This window comes from Schistocerca serialis, chromosome 3 (genome assembly GCF_023864345.2).
Source record: "Schistocerca serialis cubense isolate TAMUIC-IGC-003099 chromosome 3, iqSchSeri2.2, whole genome shotgun sequence".
Taxonomy (NCBI): Eukaryota; Metazoa; Arthropoda; class Insecta; order Orthoptera; family Acrididae; genus Schistocerca; species Schistocerca serialis.
Genome location: NC_064640.1, coordinates 522,637,712 through 522,653,125, shown reverse-complemented (window position 1 = coordinate 522,653,125; position 15,414 = coordinate 522,637,712). Strand labels below are relative to the sequence as shown.

The 15,414-nt window shown below is 42.2% G+C and overlaps 1 protein-coding gene across 1 annotated transcript in view; it reads left to right on the top strand.

The window, feature by feature from the left end:
• Window positions 1-5,220: 5,220 nt before the first annotated feature.
• The window catches only part of LOC126470976 (doublesex- and mab-3-related transcription factor A2-like), a 113,408-nt gene continuing 103,214 nt past the window's right edge, over window positions 5,221-15,414 (top strand). Inside the window, exon 1 of the mRNA XM_050099022.1 lies at window positions 5,221-5,249. Within this exon, the coding sequence (XP_049954979.1) occupies window positions 5,221-5,249 (29 nt within the window). The remainder of the gene's footprint in view (window positions 5,250-15,414) is intronic.

The window sequence follows — 15,414 nt, the reverse complement described above, 5'->3', positions numbered from 1 at the left end:
TTCAGAGGGCCTTGCAACATATGCAATCCCAGGTGTTTGACGAACACCAGGTATGTTTATGTTTCTTGTCCGACAGTTATTTTACTAAAAACTTACCATCAGCAGACATGTGAACTATGTCTATCTTTTGCACCCTGTTTTCCAAGTAAGCCTGAAACCACTCATTCGTTATTCCTCTTGTACATCGAGCTTCTGACTTGCTCAACAGTATTTTATGGTCAACAGTGGCAAAAGGGCTGGTCATGGCTAAGAAGATGCCTGTAACACAACCAGCCCTATGAAGAGCGTCAATCACTTTTGTGAACTCTGCAGTGGCTGATATTGTACTTCTTCCAGTTCTGAAACCAAACTATGCCTCTTTAAAGAGGTTGTATTTAATCGCGTAACTCATCAGTCTCTCCTTCGTGATAGTTTTAATTATTTTTGAGAATAAAGACAACAGTGAAACTCGCCTGTAGTTTTAATGCTTCTGCATTACCTTCCTTTTGTAATGGTACCACTCGTGTGTGCTTTAGGTACTCTCGGAAAACACTTAACCAAAGGATTTCTTTATTATTTTTGTTAATGGGGCTTCTATGCGTCTATGCAGGCCTTCAAAACAGAGACAGGAACCTTGCTATGCCTGCTGGCTTCTTATTTTTTAATTTTTGTACCGCCTTCCTAACTTCAAGTTCTGTTGTTTGATACCACATCATTATACTTGCTGTGTAAGCCGCTGTAGGTGCTAAATGTGTTTTAGGAAGATCTTTCTGCAGCTTCTCCGCAATACCAGATAAATAATCATGAACAAAATTTGCTAATTTCTGAGGAATTCCTATAATTCTATCCAAATCTTTGCTTTTTATGTTATTATAGTTGTGTCTTCGTTTTCCAGTTTCTTGTTTTAGAACACCCCACACCACTTTACTTTTAGTTTCGTCATTGTATATTATTTTGTCAGTGAATTTTTTTTTGCAGCAAGCAGTGACCTCCTGTATTTTTTTTAATATCTGTGATGGTGCTCAAGGAGCAGGGGATTAGTGGAATGCTTTTGCAAAGAACTCAGAAATCATATCTTACCTAGTTTTAAAATGTGTACCACCAGTGATATACGAGTAGAACATGATTCTCCACCCTTCAAGGTAGACCTACAGTAGCGACCTGCACAGCCGTATAATAACAGCGCTATATGCTGCAATTCATCATCTCTCACCTGTAATGCATACTACCATGCTGCTCGGAGACTGTAACTCAACTTCAAGCTGATGTACTTCATTTTTAATGGATTGCCCATCTTGATGAATAATAGATAATTCTGAGCAAATTTCCGTGGTGCTTGTGCACTCCTGTGTAGTACAGTGCACTTCCCACTCACACGGAACAGAAGTTGCGGCGGCCCGGTTCCTTTCTGGGATTTTACTAGCACCTACCTGTGAACTCGTCGCAGCAGATCGCCGATAGGAAAGCCGAGCAGAAACCTACCGTAATCGGGAAAAAGTCTTAATTTTGAAGGAAAGGTGAAAATACTGGCAAAACTTCGGTATGTTGTGAAGTTTAGAATTATAAGTTCCCTGACAAGACCGTGCTAATCCTCACACAGTCATGCACAAATCCTTTCATTCACATTAGCAAGCTTATGGTAACGTATTTCTCGAAATCTGAACAGCTACTAAACACGGATTGTTCTTAAATGAAAATGCTCCCCACACTATTAAGTTTATCGGCGTCTAATGCACTCAAGCTTTTGGTCACCGATCTACTTAATATGCCACGCGGAATTACTGTCTTTTCTCATACACAAAATTACTTAAAAATCTATAATTACAAAAAAAAAAGAATAAAAAGAAACGCACCGTAATACATATGCCTTCACTTTAAAGCACTTTTGAGGCATGTAGCAGAACTAAAACCGGCAAACTATAAATTCCTTCGAAGCTCTTACTACACACGACCGTACCATTGCAAGACTAGGCTCCGACTACTTTTTACTGCTGGAAGCATTCTCTGTCTCCAAGAGAAAAGACGCGCGTAGATTACTCCGTTCTGATTGGTCAATTTTCTTTAAGGCCAATAGAAAAATATTATTCCCCCACGTTAGTCCGCGCTTTTCATGACTAACCAATCAACAAATAACTCACTTTGGAATTGTACTTTTTACTGAAATAAATATTTAATGTACTGATATTTTATTTATACTTTGCATTATTAACTATTTTCATTTGCACTCTAAGTAGCATTCCTTTTACCGTTAACTTACTTAACATACTATGATACAAAATTACCTGCCATCTGGATTCACACTGTGTTAAAAATTTCTCATGCTAGTTCGTACAGCGTTTGTCAGTAAAACAATGATCTACATATTTATTGTAGACCACATTCACGCATCATTCACACTACTAAAAACTTATACAAAATTGTACGAACATAAATAAACAAAAAAAGCCTTAACGAAATAAACAGAATAATTCACAAAAACATACTCTCAACCTGTTTCATGAATGTTTCTGTCCGCTACTGTACTCTGGTGGATGAAAATTAGAGCTACTTACTCGACTGAACCCGCTTCAGACCATCTGTCACTGTGTGTTAGGGTTGGGCAACACGATTCTTTCTCCCGATTCGATTCCTACGATTCAATCTCACATAGCGAATCGATTCCTACGATTCGTTCACGATTCTTTCACGATTCATTCTAGTCTGCAATGGCACGATTCTTACGGAATGCAAAAAGTTCTACATCTTACTCACAGATGGCAGGACATGTCTGAAATTGTCAATGAGGTTAGAATCGAACTGTGTCATGACGAGATATGCCAGAAATAGTTTATTTATAAGTAAACATGCATATGACGTTACAAGTGTGATTCTCGATTTATACGTGTAATGCCTTAATTGATGAAAGGACACCATGTCTAACCTAAAACATATCTAGGATGATTGTTACTATTGGATGTACGGTAAGTCCAACGTGTTCGTATTCGGATAATGTTATACCGCCATCTCACAAAATTTTGGTACACCTCTACTGTAACACCCAACAGTAACAAAGATTTACGAAATTGCTATATAAAATACTTATTGCGTAAAATCGAGTTTTTCACGAAACACGCCAATATAGATAAACTTAAAAATCAAAATCCGTATCTAAATATAAAATTTCATCCAAACTGTTAAAGCTGTTCCCAAGAAACACGAAATTCGCGTTTTTGTTTAAAAAACTCTTTTGTGTAAAATCTCATGCTGTAAGGAAAGACACCTATATACAGATAAACATGAAAACCAAAACCTTAACTACATTCAATACGTACTAACAAAGTTTTACTAGATGGCATTATAAAATCATGTGAAATAGCGTTTTTATAATATAAAATTGCGTTTTTACGAATGGAACTATGTAGGCTATATATATTGTAAAATTGACTTTTTACGAAAGAATGGAACTATGTAGGTGAACTCAAAAAGCAAAAACCAGTCTAAATACAAAATTTCATCCAAATCGTTAGGGCCGTTTTCGAGATACGCGAAATATAATACATAATCCAAGTGCTATTGCTCGTGTGTAAAGAAGGTGTGTGTGTTTTGCATTGCATCTGCAACAATTAGAGGTACGTATTTATTCATCATACTTGGATTTCTTGATTTTAATCGTGTGTATTGGGAGCTGTGTACTCGCTGTATATCGTTTCTGTCATCACTAGTTCGTGTACTACTCGCGCAAACTAAGCTGACGTCGGCGCGGTGGCTGGTGGGAGCGACAGTAAATGGGAAATGCCTTTACGCTCGTTCCCGTCAGCCACCGGCAAGTGTCAGCTTGGTTTGTTCGTTCCGAGCTTCCTCTGTTCACGCGTATCCTCCACTTAACTGCCATCTGGCGGTCGTAATCATTTGGCACGACTCGGCATGATTCGGAAGTTCCCTTAGAAGCATAGCGTACCAAGAATCGATGAATCGTTGGAACTTAGAATCGTCACGACTCGGAAACACGTAATCGTTCTTACGATTCTTTTGAACGACGATTCGTCCGTATGACGATTCGATTCTTACGATTCTTTATTTAGAGTCGTTCAAATGAACGACTCATTCACGAATCGCCACAACTCTACTGTGTACGCATGAGTCATTCTCCCAATACACAGGCTCCAGAAAGGAGCGATAGAAAGGCGCCACGCTTCAAAGTCTCTAAGCTCACTGAGATACCTTTATGAGAGGGAAGCCTGTTGACACCTGTTGTCATGGTTTATCCTAAAAAAGTCCTAGTGCTTCTACCCACGACAACAGTTATTTGACCATGTGTGCCCGTGCGGCTATGTGCTGTACTGCCACTAATCAACTCCATCAACCCCCCCTCCTTCCCAAACCTGTTGAGATGCAGACCTTGGCTAATGTAGCCCCATCTCGCGGCAGGAGAAAAGTCGCGTCTAACAGCAATTTAAAACAGCTCGAGATACGTTCGAAAGTTAAGACAGAGATGCCAAATCTTCCTTTGTGTGACAGGCAAAAGGACACTAGTGTGGTTATTCACAGCAAAGGGTATTTGTAAAAATACCCGCGATTGTACATAGCTCGTTGCAAGCGTTGATTTATGAATGTAAACAAAAGTCAAATCTATAAAACAACTGTCGGAAGTTGAATGTGCAAGCAAAACCACAATGTAATACACACTAAATATAAAAATTTAAACAAAATTCATCCTACTTACTGTAAGCCATTCGTTTTATAAGAGTGAGAGAAAATTATTATTTTAAGAAGTAAGTGATTTTAGATCAGTTAGCCTTCTAGCAAAATTTAATTTTTTTACGAAGTTCGTATTTCATATGGAGGAGAGAATAACTACCCGTTTAATTATTCAGTTCTCTGGAACGAATGAAAGAGGTAATGATACACTTTTTTTTTTCAAATTACACACTTAAGTGGAAGCGCCAAGTTCAACAGCAATCCTTTTGCCTTTAATTTGGGAACACTAAAATCCACTATCACTCTCAATTTCGAAAACAGCTAGGTCCACATTAATTTGGCGAACAGAAGTTTTGTGTGTACACATAAAACTGTTCACAGAAGTAGAGACAGAACGGGAAAGCAATGCTGCAGAAAAAAAAATAAACATTGTCATGAAATTGAGTAAGAGAGAATAAATGTTAAACGAATAAGAATTATGCTGGGATAAATATGTTCAGGGTAATGGGTCTGAATAAGGCATTCAAATGCTTTCAGGAAATATTTATTAGAATCCAGTTGGACATGGATAATGATCCGAAAGATACAAGCAGGTAAAATTTTGCTCGACCTTCCAATTGACGCCGTAAGTGTAGAATTTGGTTTGCCAGGAAATTTTAGTTCGTTTCTCCCTAAACGTTGTCAGTGAGAGGTGCGTTGCCACTGTTGCGAGCTGTACACAACCAGAAGTATTCGAGCTCATCAAGACAGTGGAACGGTTTTGTCTATTGTACATTTGCTCGAACAGGGTTGGATTTACGTATTGAGGTCATCAGCAGGGAATGTATAAGTAAAAGGGAAGTGTGCAGGTAAAGCTTAGAGAAACGACGAACACAAAGTTCACGAACAAATACATCCCACGCTACAACATTGCATCCAGCAGAGCACCAACAGATTGACGCAAAACAGTCCCATCTGTTTGAGACACACATCGCTCGAACAGTTCAGACCAACACTAAGACCAAACACACAGTTGTACACGCAAAACTTCAACACACGACAAAGCACCGGAGAGAGCAAGCAGACTCTAAAAATAACGACAGACACGCTAAAAAAGTGAATATTGTGCTACGAAATGTGGTCGATACTTCAAGGCAGCACGTTTCGTATCAAGGAGCTGCACAGATGCTCACAGTAGATAAAATGCGCAAGACATCAATTTCCATAACTGTATCGCCAACGATAGAAGCATCGAGCAACAAAACGTATGTTAAGCGACCACTTGACAACGATGATAGTACACGAACACATCCACCAAGTCAGAGACAGCAGACCACAAACGATACAACACACAAAACCAAACATAATCACAGAAGAAATAGATCGAAAACCACAAAACATGAAAACAGAACAAGGAAAAATTCACAAATTCAACACAACTGCTTCTATTACTATGTGTCCCTAGAGCAAACCTTGCGTATTAATAGAATGGAACAGCGAGATATCTTTCTAACCGCCAAACGGTTCTTAACAAACAAAGCCGACCGTTGTGGCCGAGTGGTTCTAGGCTCTTCAGTCTGGAACCGCGCGACCGCGACGATCGCAGGTTCGAATCCTGCTTCGGGCATGGATGTGTGTGATGTCCTTAGGTTAGTTAGGTTTAAGTAGTTCTAAGTTCTAGGGGACTGATGACCTCAGAAGTTAAGTCCCATAATGCCCAGAGCCATTTGAACCAGTTTGCACAAACAAAATGCACCATAAAGGGAACACAGTGTGCCTTCCTCAAGCGAACAATCGGACCGAATGAGCTTAAAGATTGAAAAATCTCCCGGCTGAGCACCGTCTACTGCTTCAACTCTAAGGGAGAGCGTGAGCGCGGAGATCGGAAGAGTTCAACCTGGACCAACTGATGGCACACGGCCACGTACTCGTCTTCGACCCGAACAAGGCCGGCATGAAATGCTTTGTTTTCACGAAGCACCCGTGAAGCTGTTCCAGCTAAACGCTATGCAAAGTGCTTGTCGTGAATGCGGAGCTGGCGAAGGTCGTGGACGAGCAGTGCGCGAACGTGGTGTGCTTGCAGGAGCCACACACAAGAAACGGACGACTGACAGGTCTCGCAAATAACTCAGGAGAGATCAGGGGGAGATGCATGTACGAACGAAGATTTCATCGAGCCTTACAGACACTGTCAAATACAGACACTTCACTACTATATTTCATGCCAAAGCCAAGACGATCCGACGAGAAAACTAAAATATGCCTCTCCCTGTGCGGGAATCACATAACTATGAGAGCACTATTAGTAGCAGACACTGGCACACATGGAAGTTGGATCTGTCCGAGAAGCGCGCTCAGATAGCCGAAGCGCTTAAGGCGAGTGGTCGTGGAAAGTGGAAAATCCGATTTCGAGTCCCGATCTGTCACAAATTTTTATTCGTTTCCAGTAAATTGTATACCTGTGGTGGTACTGTATTCCTACTTTTCGAATAAATGTCATAACCTATACGTTGTTAACAGGAAGGATAAATCCCCACAATACAGCAACTAGGCGGGAGCAAAATCAAATATTGTCATAACAATAGCAAATACACTGTCCAGTCACATTAACGTGCCCTCCGCCCAAAAGCTTGAACAACCACCTTTTGCAGCACCACCCGCTGCGAGACGTGCAGAAAGTGAGTCAGTGAGGTTCTAGAAGGTAAAAACAGTGATTCACAGCCATGCCGTCTCCAGTTCCGTGCCCAGCTGCGCTGGGTTTCTCGGCTGGGATCCATGGCGCGAACAGTCCAATCGATGTGGTCCCCCAGATTCGCAGTTGGGTTTAAATCTAGGTAGTTTGGTGGCCAGTGTAGTACGGTTAACTCATCCTGGTTCTCTTAAAACCACGCACGTACACAGCGAGCTGTGTGACACGTTGCACTGTCCTGATGGTAGATGCCATCGTGCCGAAGAAAAAAAAGTGCATGTAAGGTTGTACAAGTTCCCCGACGATAGAACGTACACTTGTGTTCATCCATTGTGCCTCCCAGAATGACGAGGTCACCAGGGGAATGCCACAAAAACATTCCCCGAGATCATAACACTCCCTCATGTGGCCTGGACCCTTCCGACAATAGTTGCAGCGTTTGCTTTCAGACGTTGCACGCCGTTCACGCCTAAGACCATCTGTCCGATGGAGCATAAAACTCGATTCATCTGATACGGCCATCTTTGCCACTCAGCGGAAGACCATTTGCAATAATGGCGCCGATGAACAGCAATCAGCATGGGTGCGTGAACTAGGCGCCTGCTGCATATGCCCATGGGTAACAACGTTCGCTGAATAGTCGTTGATGAGACACTGTTGTTAACCCCTTGGTTCATCTAGGCGGTCAGTTACTCTGAAGTTGCACATCTATTCACCTGTACACATCTCCGCAGCCATCGTTCACCCCTGTCATATGTAGCTCGTGGTGCATCACAGTTGCCTCAGCGCCAGTTTTGGATGTCGCCATTTTGCCATGCACGGTATACTTTAACCACGGCGACACGCGAACAATTTACAAACTTAGCCACTTCGGAAATGCTTCCACCCTTGGCCCGAAAGCCGATGATCATGCCCGTTTGGTCGTCAGACAAATTGCTCCGTTTCCGAATTACAACAACAGTTACACTGTTCACCGCGTCCCCCCAACGCGCTTTATATACCCTCCACTGCGAGACTGAAACATCCCGTCTGTGAGTGACTATCGCATATTGACGTCGAACATGTAAATTTGGCATGCTTTTTTCGTTGCTTCCGCAACAGTGTTCTAACTTGTTTTGTGTACCATAGGGGATCAGTACTATCTCTTATTAATTAATCTGCTATGTGTCTGTCGACTGGTGTCGATACTATTTCTTTGAATTGAAACCACATCTGGTCTGCGCTTACGTATTCAGTCTGGAAGGAGTGGAGATTGACCCTTAGGAAGGCGACAAGCGAATTTTTATCAGATTTTTTAAAGAGATATATTTTGCGTTTATTTTTGGTGGATTCTGATGTTGCCGGCCGCGGTGGCCGCGCGGTTCTAGGCACTTGAGTCCGGAACCGCGCGACTCTTACGGTCGCAGGTTCGAATCCTGCCTCGGGCATGGATGTGTGTGATGTCCTCAGGTTAGTTAGGTTTAAGTAGTTCTAAGTTCTAGGGGACTGATGACCTCAGATGTTAAGTGCCATAGTGCTGAGGGCCATTTGAACCATTTGATCCTGAAGTATCCGTCATGATGCTACCCACCTGCTAAGGATTATTTGTCGCTAAGAGATCAGTTATGTTTGGACGCCCATTTACACTTTGACCGAATTGCTCAAAACAACTTTCGGAGAGAGCACTCAGCACAATTTCAGACTATATACAATCTGATTATAATTAAAGTTAAACTTTCAAAACGCTATAGAAATAACACCACTGGTCAGAATGACGTAAAATTGCAACGGAATATAATCGAGGAAGGGGGAAAACGTATGGCAGAAGAAAAAAATAGTGTGAAAATTGATTAATAGATGGCACTGTATGTGTCAGAATACGTAAATGAAAACACCTGTCATGCGCACGATCCATTGAAGTTGGTATAAACACGCCCGGTACACGGCTTTTCCTCCTCTCGCGTCTGCGACGTTCGCCATGACTGTCTCAATGCAGGATCGCGCTCTACTTGTAAAGCTGTATTACAAGAATGATGACTGTGCACACGTCGCTCTGCAGAAGTTACAGACACTGAAGGGTTTGAAAAAAGGCGTTAGTCCGATGACTTCCGTGGATCTGGAGAAAATGATTCGGAAAAAAATGGAAATGAGTGTATGGCATCGTTGGCCGGTAGGTCCCTTCCGGGGGAGTTCGGCCGCCAAGTGCAAGTCTTATTTCAGTTGACGTCTCATTGGGTGACTTGCGCGCCGGTAATGAGGATCAGAGGATGAAGAGGACAACACAACATAACACCCAGTCCTCTAGCGGAGAAAATCTCCAACCCGGGCCCGCTTTCATGGGAGGCGAGCACGTTACCACCCAGCTAAGCAGGAGGACACAATGGTTCGGAGATTCGAAAAGACGGGTTATTTTGGTGTGAAACCTGGTTGAGGGAGGAAACGAATTGATTCGACATCAGTGGAAGCAGTGGCCACAGCAATGCAGGAGGTGACGAGTGGTGGTAGTGCACGGAGAATTGCCCGAACGTTAGACATACCAGTGAGCACGGTGCATAAAATCCTACGAAACATCCTTCCTTGCTATCCATTCAAAATTACCCATGTGCACGAGTTGCTTCCTGTTGACCTGCCAGCAAGAGAGACCTTTGCTTTAGAATTTCTTGGTCGCATGGAAGTGAACAATGACTGGCAGTGGAAGATTTTGTGGACAGACGAAGCCCATTTCAATCTAACAGGATATGTCAATACAAAGAATTGCCGAATGTGGGCCACGGAAAATCCGCACGCGAATCAACCAGTACCACTTCATCCTGAAAAGGTCACTGTGTGGTGCGGGTTTACGGCATCATTTATCATAGGGCCATACTTTTTCGAAGAGACAGGTGCTTCCGGTCCTGTTACCCGTACCGTCACTGGTAAGCGCTATGAGTGTCTTCTACGCAACTACGTTATTCCAGCTCTCCAACAGCGTGGATGCGTGGATGGGATCATTTTTATGTAAGATGGCGCACCTCCGCACATTGCAAATCCAGTTAAGCAGCTGTTGAAGCGCCATTTCGGAAATTCGAGAATTATCAGCCGCCATTTTCCTACAGCCTGGCCGTCCCGATCACCTGATCTAAATCCGTGTGACTTCTGGCTGTGGGGCTATCTGAAAGATGTTGTATTCAGTGTTCTGATTGCAAACGTAGCTGCATTGAAGGCACGCATTGTGCAACACATTCTGAACGTGACCCTGGAAACACTTCGAACAGTTGTGGAATATGCTGTTCCTCCATTTCGACTTGTTGCAGAAAACGGTCGGCAGCATATTGAGCATGTTTTGCGCCAGCCACAAGGAAATTAATAATCCGATTTGATTTGGATTGGAGATTTTTATGCGGTTTTTGGCCTCTGGATAGTTAAAAACCGATGTGAGTGATGCTTTTTTTTGCGGTTTTTGGCCTCAGGACAATTAAAAACCGATTTTTCCGATCCGATGTGATATGACCTTGCCGGCCGGTGTGGCCGTGCGGTTCTAGGCGCTTCAGTCTGGAACCGCAAGACCGCTACGGTCGCAGTTTCGAATGCTGCCTCGGGCAGGGATGTTTGTGATGTTCTTAGGTTAGTTAGGTTTAAGTCGTTCTAAGTTCTAGGGGACTGATGACCATAGATGTTAAGTCCCATAGTGCTCAGAGCCATTTGAACCTTTTGATATGACCTTGCCGTGGTGGATGGGCTTACGTAACTAATAGTACCACACCTGTACACCTACGTATACTGAGTAGTACAATGTATTTAATGTAAACGTACACCTTAGGAATTGTTGTATGATTCGTTTGTCATTTGTAGTCGATCACTATTAAATTATGATGCTTACAGCGCCATCTATTGCTACATTTTGTAACTATTTATTTTTCTTATACGTTTTCCCCCTTCTCTGGTAACATTCCGTTGTAATTTGACGTCATTCTGACCAGTGGTGTAATTTCTACAGCGGTTTGAAAGTTTAACTGTAATTATAATCACCCTTTATTATGCATACCACCGACTTTGAACGTGTATTTTCGCTAACATATCGAGGGTAGACTGAAGTCATCATCAACTATAATCGTACTCGTGGTGTAACTATTGGAAATGAGACTCAAGTTTTCTCTGAACTATTTAGCAACTGTATCATCTGATTCGGGGTCGGTAAAAGAAACCAATTATTAATTTATTCCGATTGTCAGGTGTAGCCTCTATGCATGCTAACTCATATTAACTATCTATTTGAATTTCACTACAAAGGAAAATACTTCTAACAGCAACAAATGATCTTCCACCGATTGTATTTAATTTATCCTTTCTGAGCACCGATGGGTGCCTTGTAAAAATTTAGGCTGAACTTATATCCCGCTTTAGCGAGCTTTCCTTATCTATACGATTTGAGCTTCAGTGCTTTCTAATAGCTCTTGGAGCTCTGGTTTTTTCCCAACACAGATACGACAATTTAGAACTGCAATACCGATTATTGCTAAGCCTTCCCTAAAAGGATGCAGAACGCCCTTTTCTCGAGGCCCTCTAACCTAAAAATACCGGTCAGTCCACTTCACACAGCCCCGCTATACGTGTAGCCGTTTTCTGTGTGTAGTGGACCCCTGATATATTAAGCGGGACCCAATATCCAACTTCCCTACCGTTGCAAGTCAAGAAATCTGCAGCTTACACGGTCGCAGAAACGTTCGAGATTCTGCTTCAGACGCTCCACACAGCTCTGTAGCAAAATTCCGCAATCAGTCTTGTCAACAATGCTGCAGATGGTAGCTTTGCCTTCATCTCGCCAGAAAGACTGGCTGTTTTTTTCCACTTGGGATAGCAGCCCGAATCCAGAGGGAATCTCTTCTAATCCAACCATCAGTCGCTTGATGAATAAGTTGTCTGCTTCCGAAACAGGTTAGGAAACACAAACTGAACGGCATCGTCTTTGAGCGTAGTTTCACATATTTCAGTGATCTTGTCGCTATCAGTTGTCTTAAATATTTGAGAAATCATTCATCTAAAACTCGTTAGTTAAGGCCTCTCTGCACTGCACCAGTATTTGCTGGTTTATGTAGTTAAACCTGCCACCTTCAAAATGTATCTCAGCCAAATTTCATGTTATCTTAGCAATATTACGTGCACCCTAATGCTGAAATAAATTACACATAGAGTACGAAAAGCCGCAGTACAGGGAACTATTGAAATGACCACGACCATCGCAAGTTCATGCTCAACATACGCGCGCGCGGATGTATATATATATATACATATATATATTTGACAGTGTGGGATCCGTACCAGATAGGGTTGATAGAATATATATATATAATGCGTGTGTGTGTGTGTGTGTGTGTGTGTGTGTGTGTGTGTGTGTGTGTGTGTGTGTGTATGCGTGCGTTTGCGCTTGTGTGTGCTTGCGTGTGCGTGCACGTGACGTTTCCCACAATCTGGAAAGATTTTCGAGTGAGTAAATAAATGAAATTAATTTGGTACTGTGAAAGCGAGTCATATAAAGATAGTGATTTGAGAGACAGAGCACTGTAAAATTGACAGTGTGGGATCCGTACCAGATAGGGTTGATAGAAGATATAGAGAAGATCCAACGGAGAGCAGCGCGCTTCGTTACAGGATCATTTAGTAATCGGGAAAGCGTTACGGAGATGATAGATAAACTCCAGTGGAAGACTCTGCAGGAGAGACGCTCAGTAACTCGGTACGGGCTTTTGTTGAAGTTTCGAGAACATACCTTCACCGAAGAGTCAAGCAGTATATTGCTCCCTCCAACGTATATCTCGCGAAGAGACCATGAGGATAAAATCAGAGAGATTAGAGCCCACACAGAGGCATACCGACAATCCTTCTTTCCACGAACAATACGAGACTGGAATAGAAGGGAGAACCGATAGAGGTACTCAAGGTACCCTCCGCCACACACCGTCAGGTGGCTTGCGGAGTATGGATGTAGATGTAGATGTAGATGTAGATTTGACAGCTGAGAAAGTAAAAACTAGAAGCATTCGAAATACTGACATCAACGAATATAATAAAATTTTAAAATCTCTGAAGAGACAGCATTTTCGTCTTCGGCTGTTGCCCCATTTTATTTCTGATCGACACCCGTTTTCGGATCCAACATTAGGGTTTCCTTGGATTTAACTTTTGCCTCAGCTCTAAAGCCATAACCCGCATATAACATTAATACCCACTCATACAGGGCACGGCAAAAAGAACTGCTTTATTTTGGAAATGAATACTCGTATAAACAAAACCTTATGACGTACAAATAAATATTATTTATAGAAATAAAGTAAACAAAATGCCATTTACAGCAACAGTTTATATCAACAGGTTCTGATCAATACATAGCTCAAATTGCGGCCTTCGTTGCTGATTCGCTGATTGAGCCTCTCTCAGAAGGTTTCCATGAACTTGCCTGTCATATCGGGTGGAATGGCAGCAACCTCGTTTGTTATCGCTATCTTAAGAGCTTGCATGGTTTTGGGGTGATGCTGAAACATCTTGGATTTTAGGTATCCCCACGGGAAGTAGTCTCAGGGTATCAAGTCAGTTGAGCGTGGCGGCCACCTGATACGGTCGCAGGTTCGAATCCTGCCTCGGGCATGGATGTGTGTGATGTTCTTAGGTTAGTTAGGTTTAAGTAGTTCTAAGTTCTAGGGGACTGGTGCCCTCAGAAGTTAAGTCCCATAGTGCTCAGAGCAATTTGAACCATTTTGAGCCACCTGATATTAATTCGCAGGGAAACAATGTGCCCAAGAAACATGTCTCTCAGGATTTTAAGTGCATGACGTGACGTGTCGGATGTTGGATCATTTTGTTGAAACCAAGCGTTTTCTGCTCCGTGATCATTAATAATATTGTCACTTTTGGCCGGAGAAAGTTTTGCAACATCGCACAATAACGGTCACTGAATTTACTGTAATCGTCACACCGTCTTCTTCAAAAACCCTGGGACCCAACACACCAAACTGGAAAACTACACACCAACCTGTTGCTTTCAGGCTATGTTGTGGATGTTGGTGAAGTGCTCGGGGATTATTTTCAGACCAGTGTCTGAAATTTTGTTTATTTACTGTAACCGAAAGATGAAAACTGGGTTCACCGGGAGAGAGAATGACATCTGTACACCGTTCGTTTCCAATAATATCTTAGCGCAATCTCATATGGGTTTCAAAGTTTCTGTGACTCAATTCTTGAGTCATCACAATCTTATGATTTCCGTGAAGAATTCTGCGAACACTTTGGTCCGATAAGAATAGATTCGTCTAGTGTTTTCGTGCCTAACACTGTGGAGACTGCTGAATCGAATGCCTTACTAAAGCGACATTTTCCGGTCCTTTTGCAGTGCGAGGGCGGCCAGGAAATTTCCTCGGCTTTACCATAGGTGTTGCCAATAGAACGATAATCGAACAAATACTCTTACTTCTTCTGGAACGTCTATCTGCTTTCATAAAATCTACGAATCTTCCAGACCAAGCTAGGCGGGCACCTTCAATGAATTATGTTTCTTATTTTTGCAAGTCATATCGACAACATATTATACTCGGACGGCACAGAATGATTCCTCCGCCTGTAACAAAGTTTCGTCCCGTGCTATAGGAAAAGGCAATTTGGCAGCGCTGTAATCAAATGTAGAACAAGTATCTTCATTCAGTAATACTGTTCACCTGTATTACCAAGTTAGTGCACGGGGTAGAGTCCACGTTAGAATACTCGAGTTCGATTATGGGTTTCAGTGTATTTTTATTTTGTAGACTGCATGATAAGATAGCTGTCTTTTTAATCGTTATAATGCAATTAAAGCAAGTCTTATGCGAAACAGGTGCTGTTATTTAATGCCAACACAGAAATGAAAATACAATCGTTTTTCGTTAGTCCAATTTCAAAGACGTATTTTGCCTTTAAGTGTTTATTCTATTTGCTTCTAACTATATACACCTCCATGCTTTCTCGTCTGTTCCAACATTGCTTCCCTTTTTTCTTCAAATGGTTCAAATGGCTCTGAGCACTGTGGGACTTAACTTCTGAGGTCATCAGTCCCCCATAACTTGGAATTACTTAAATCTAACTAACCTAAGGACATCACACACGTC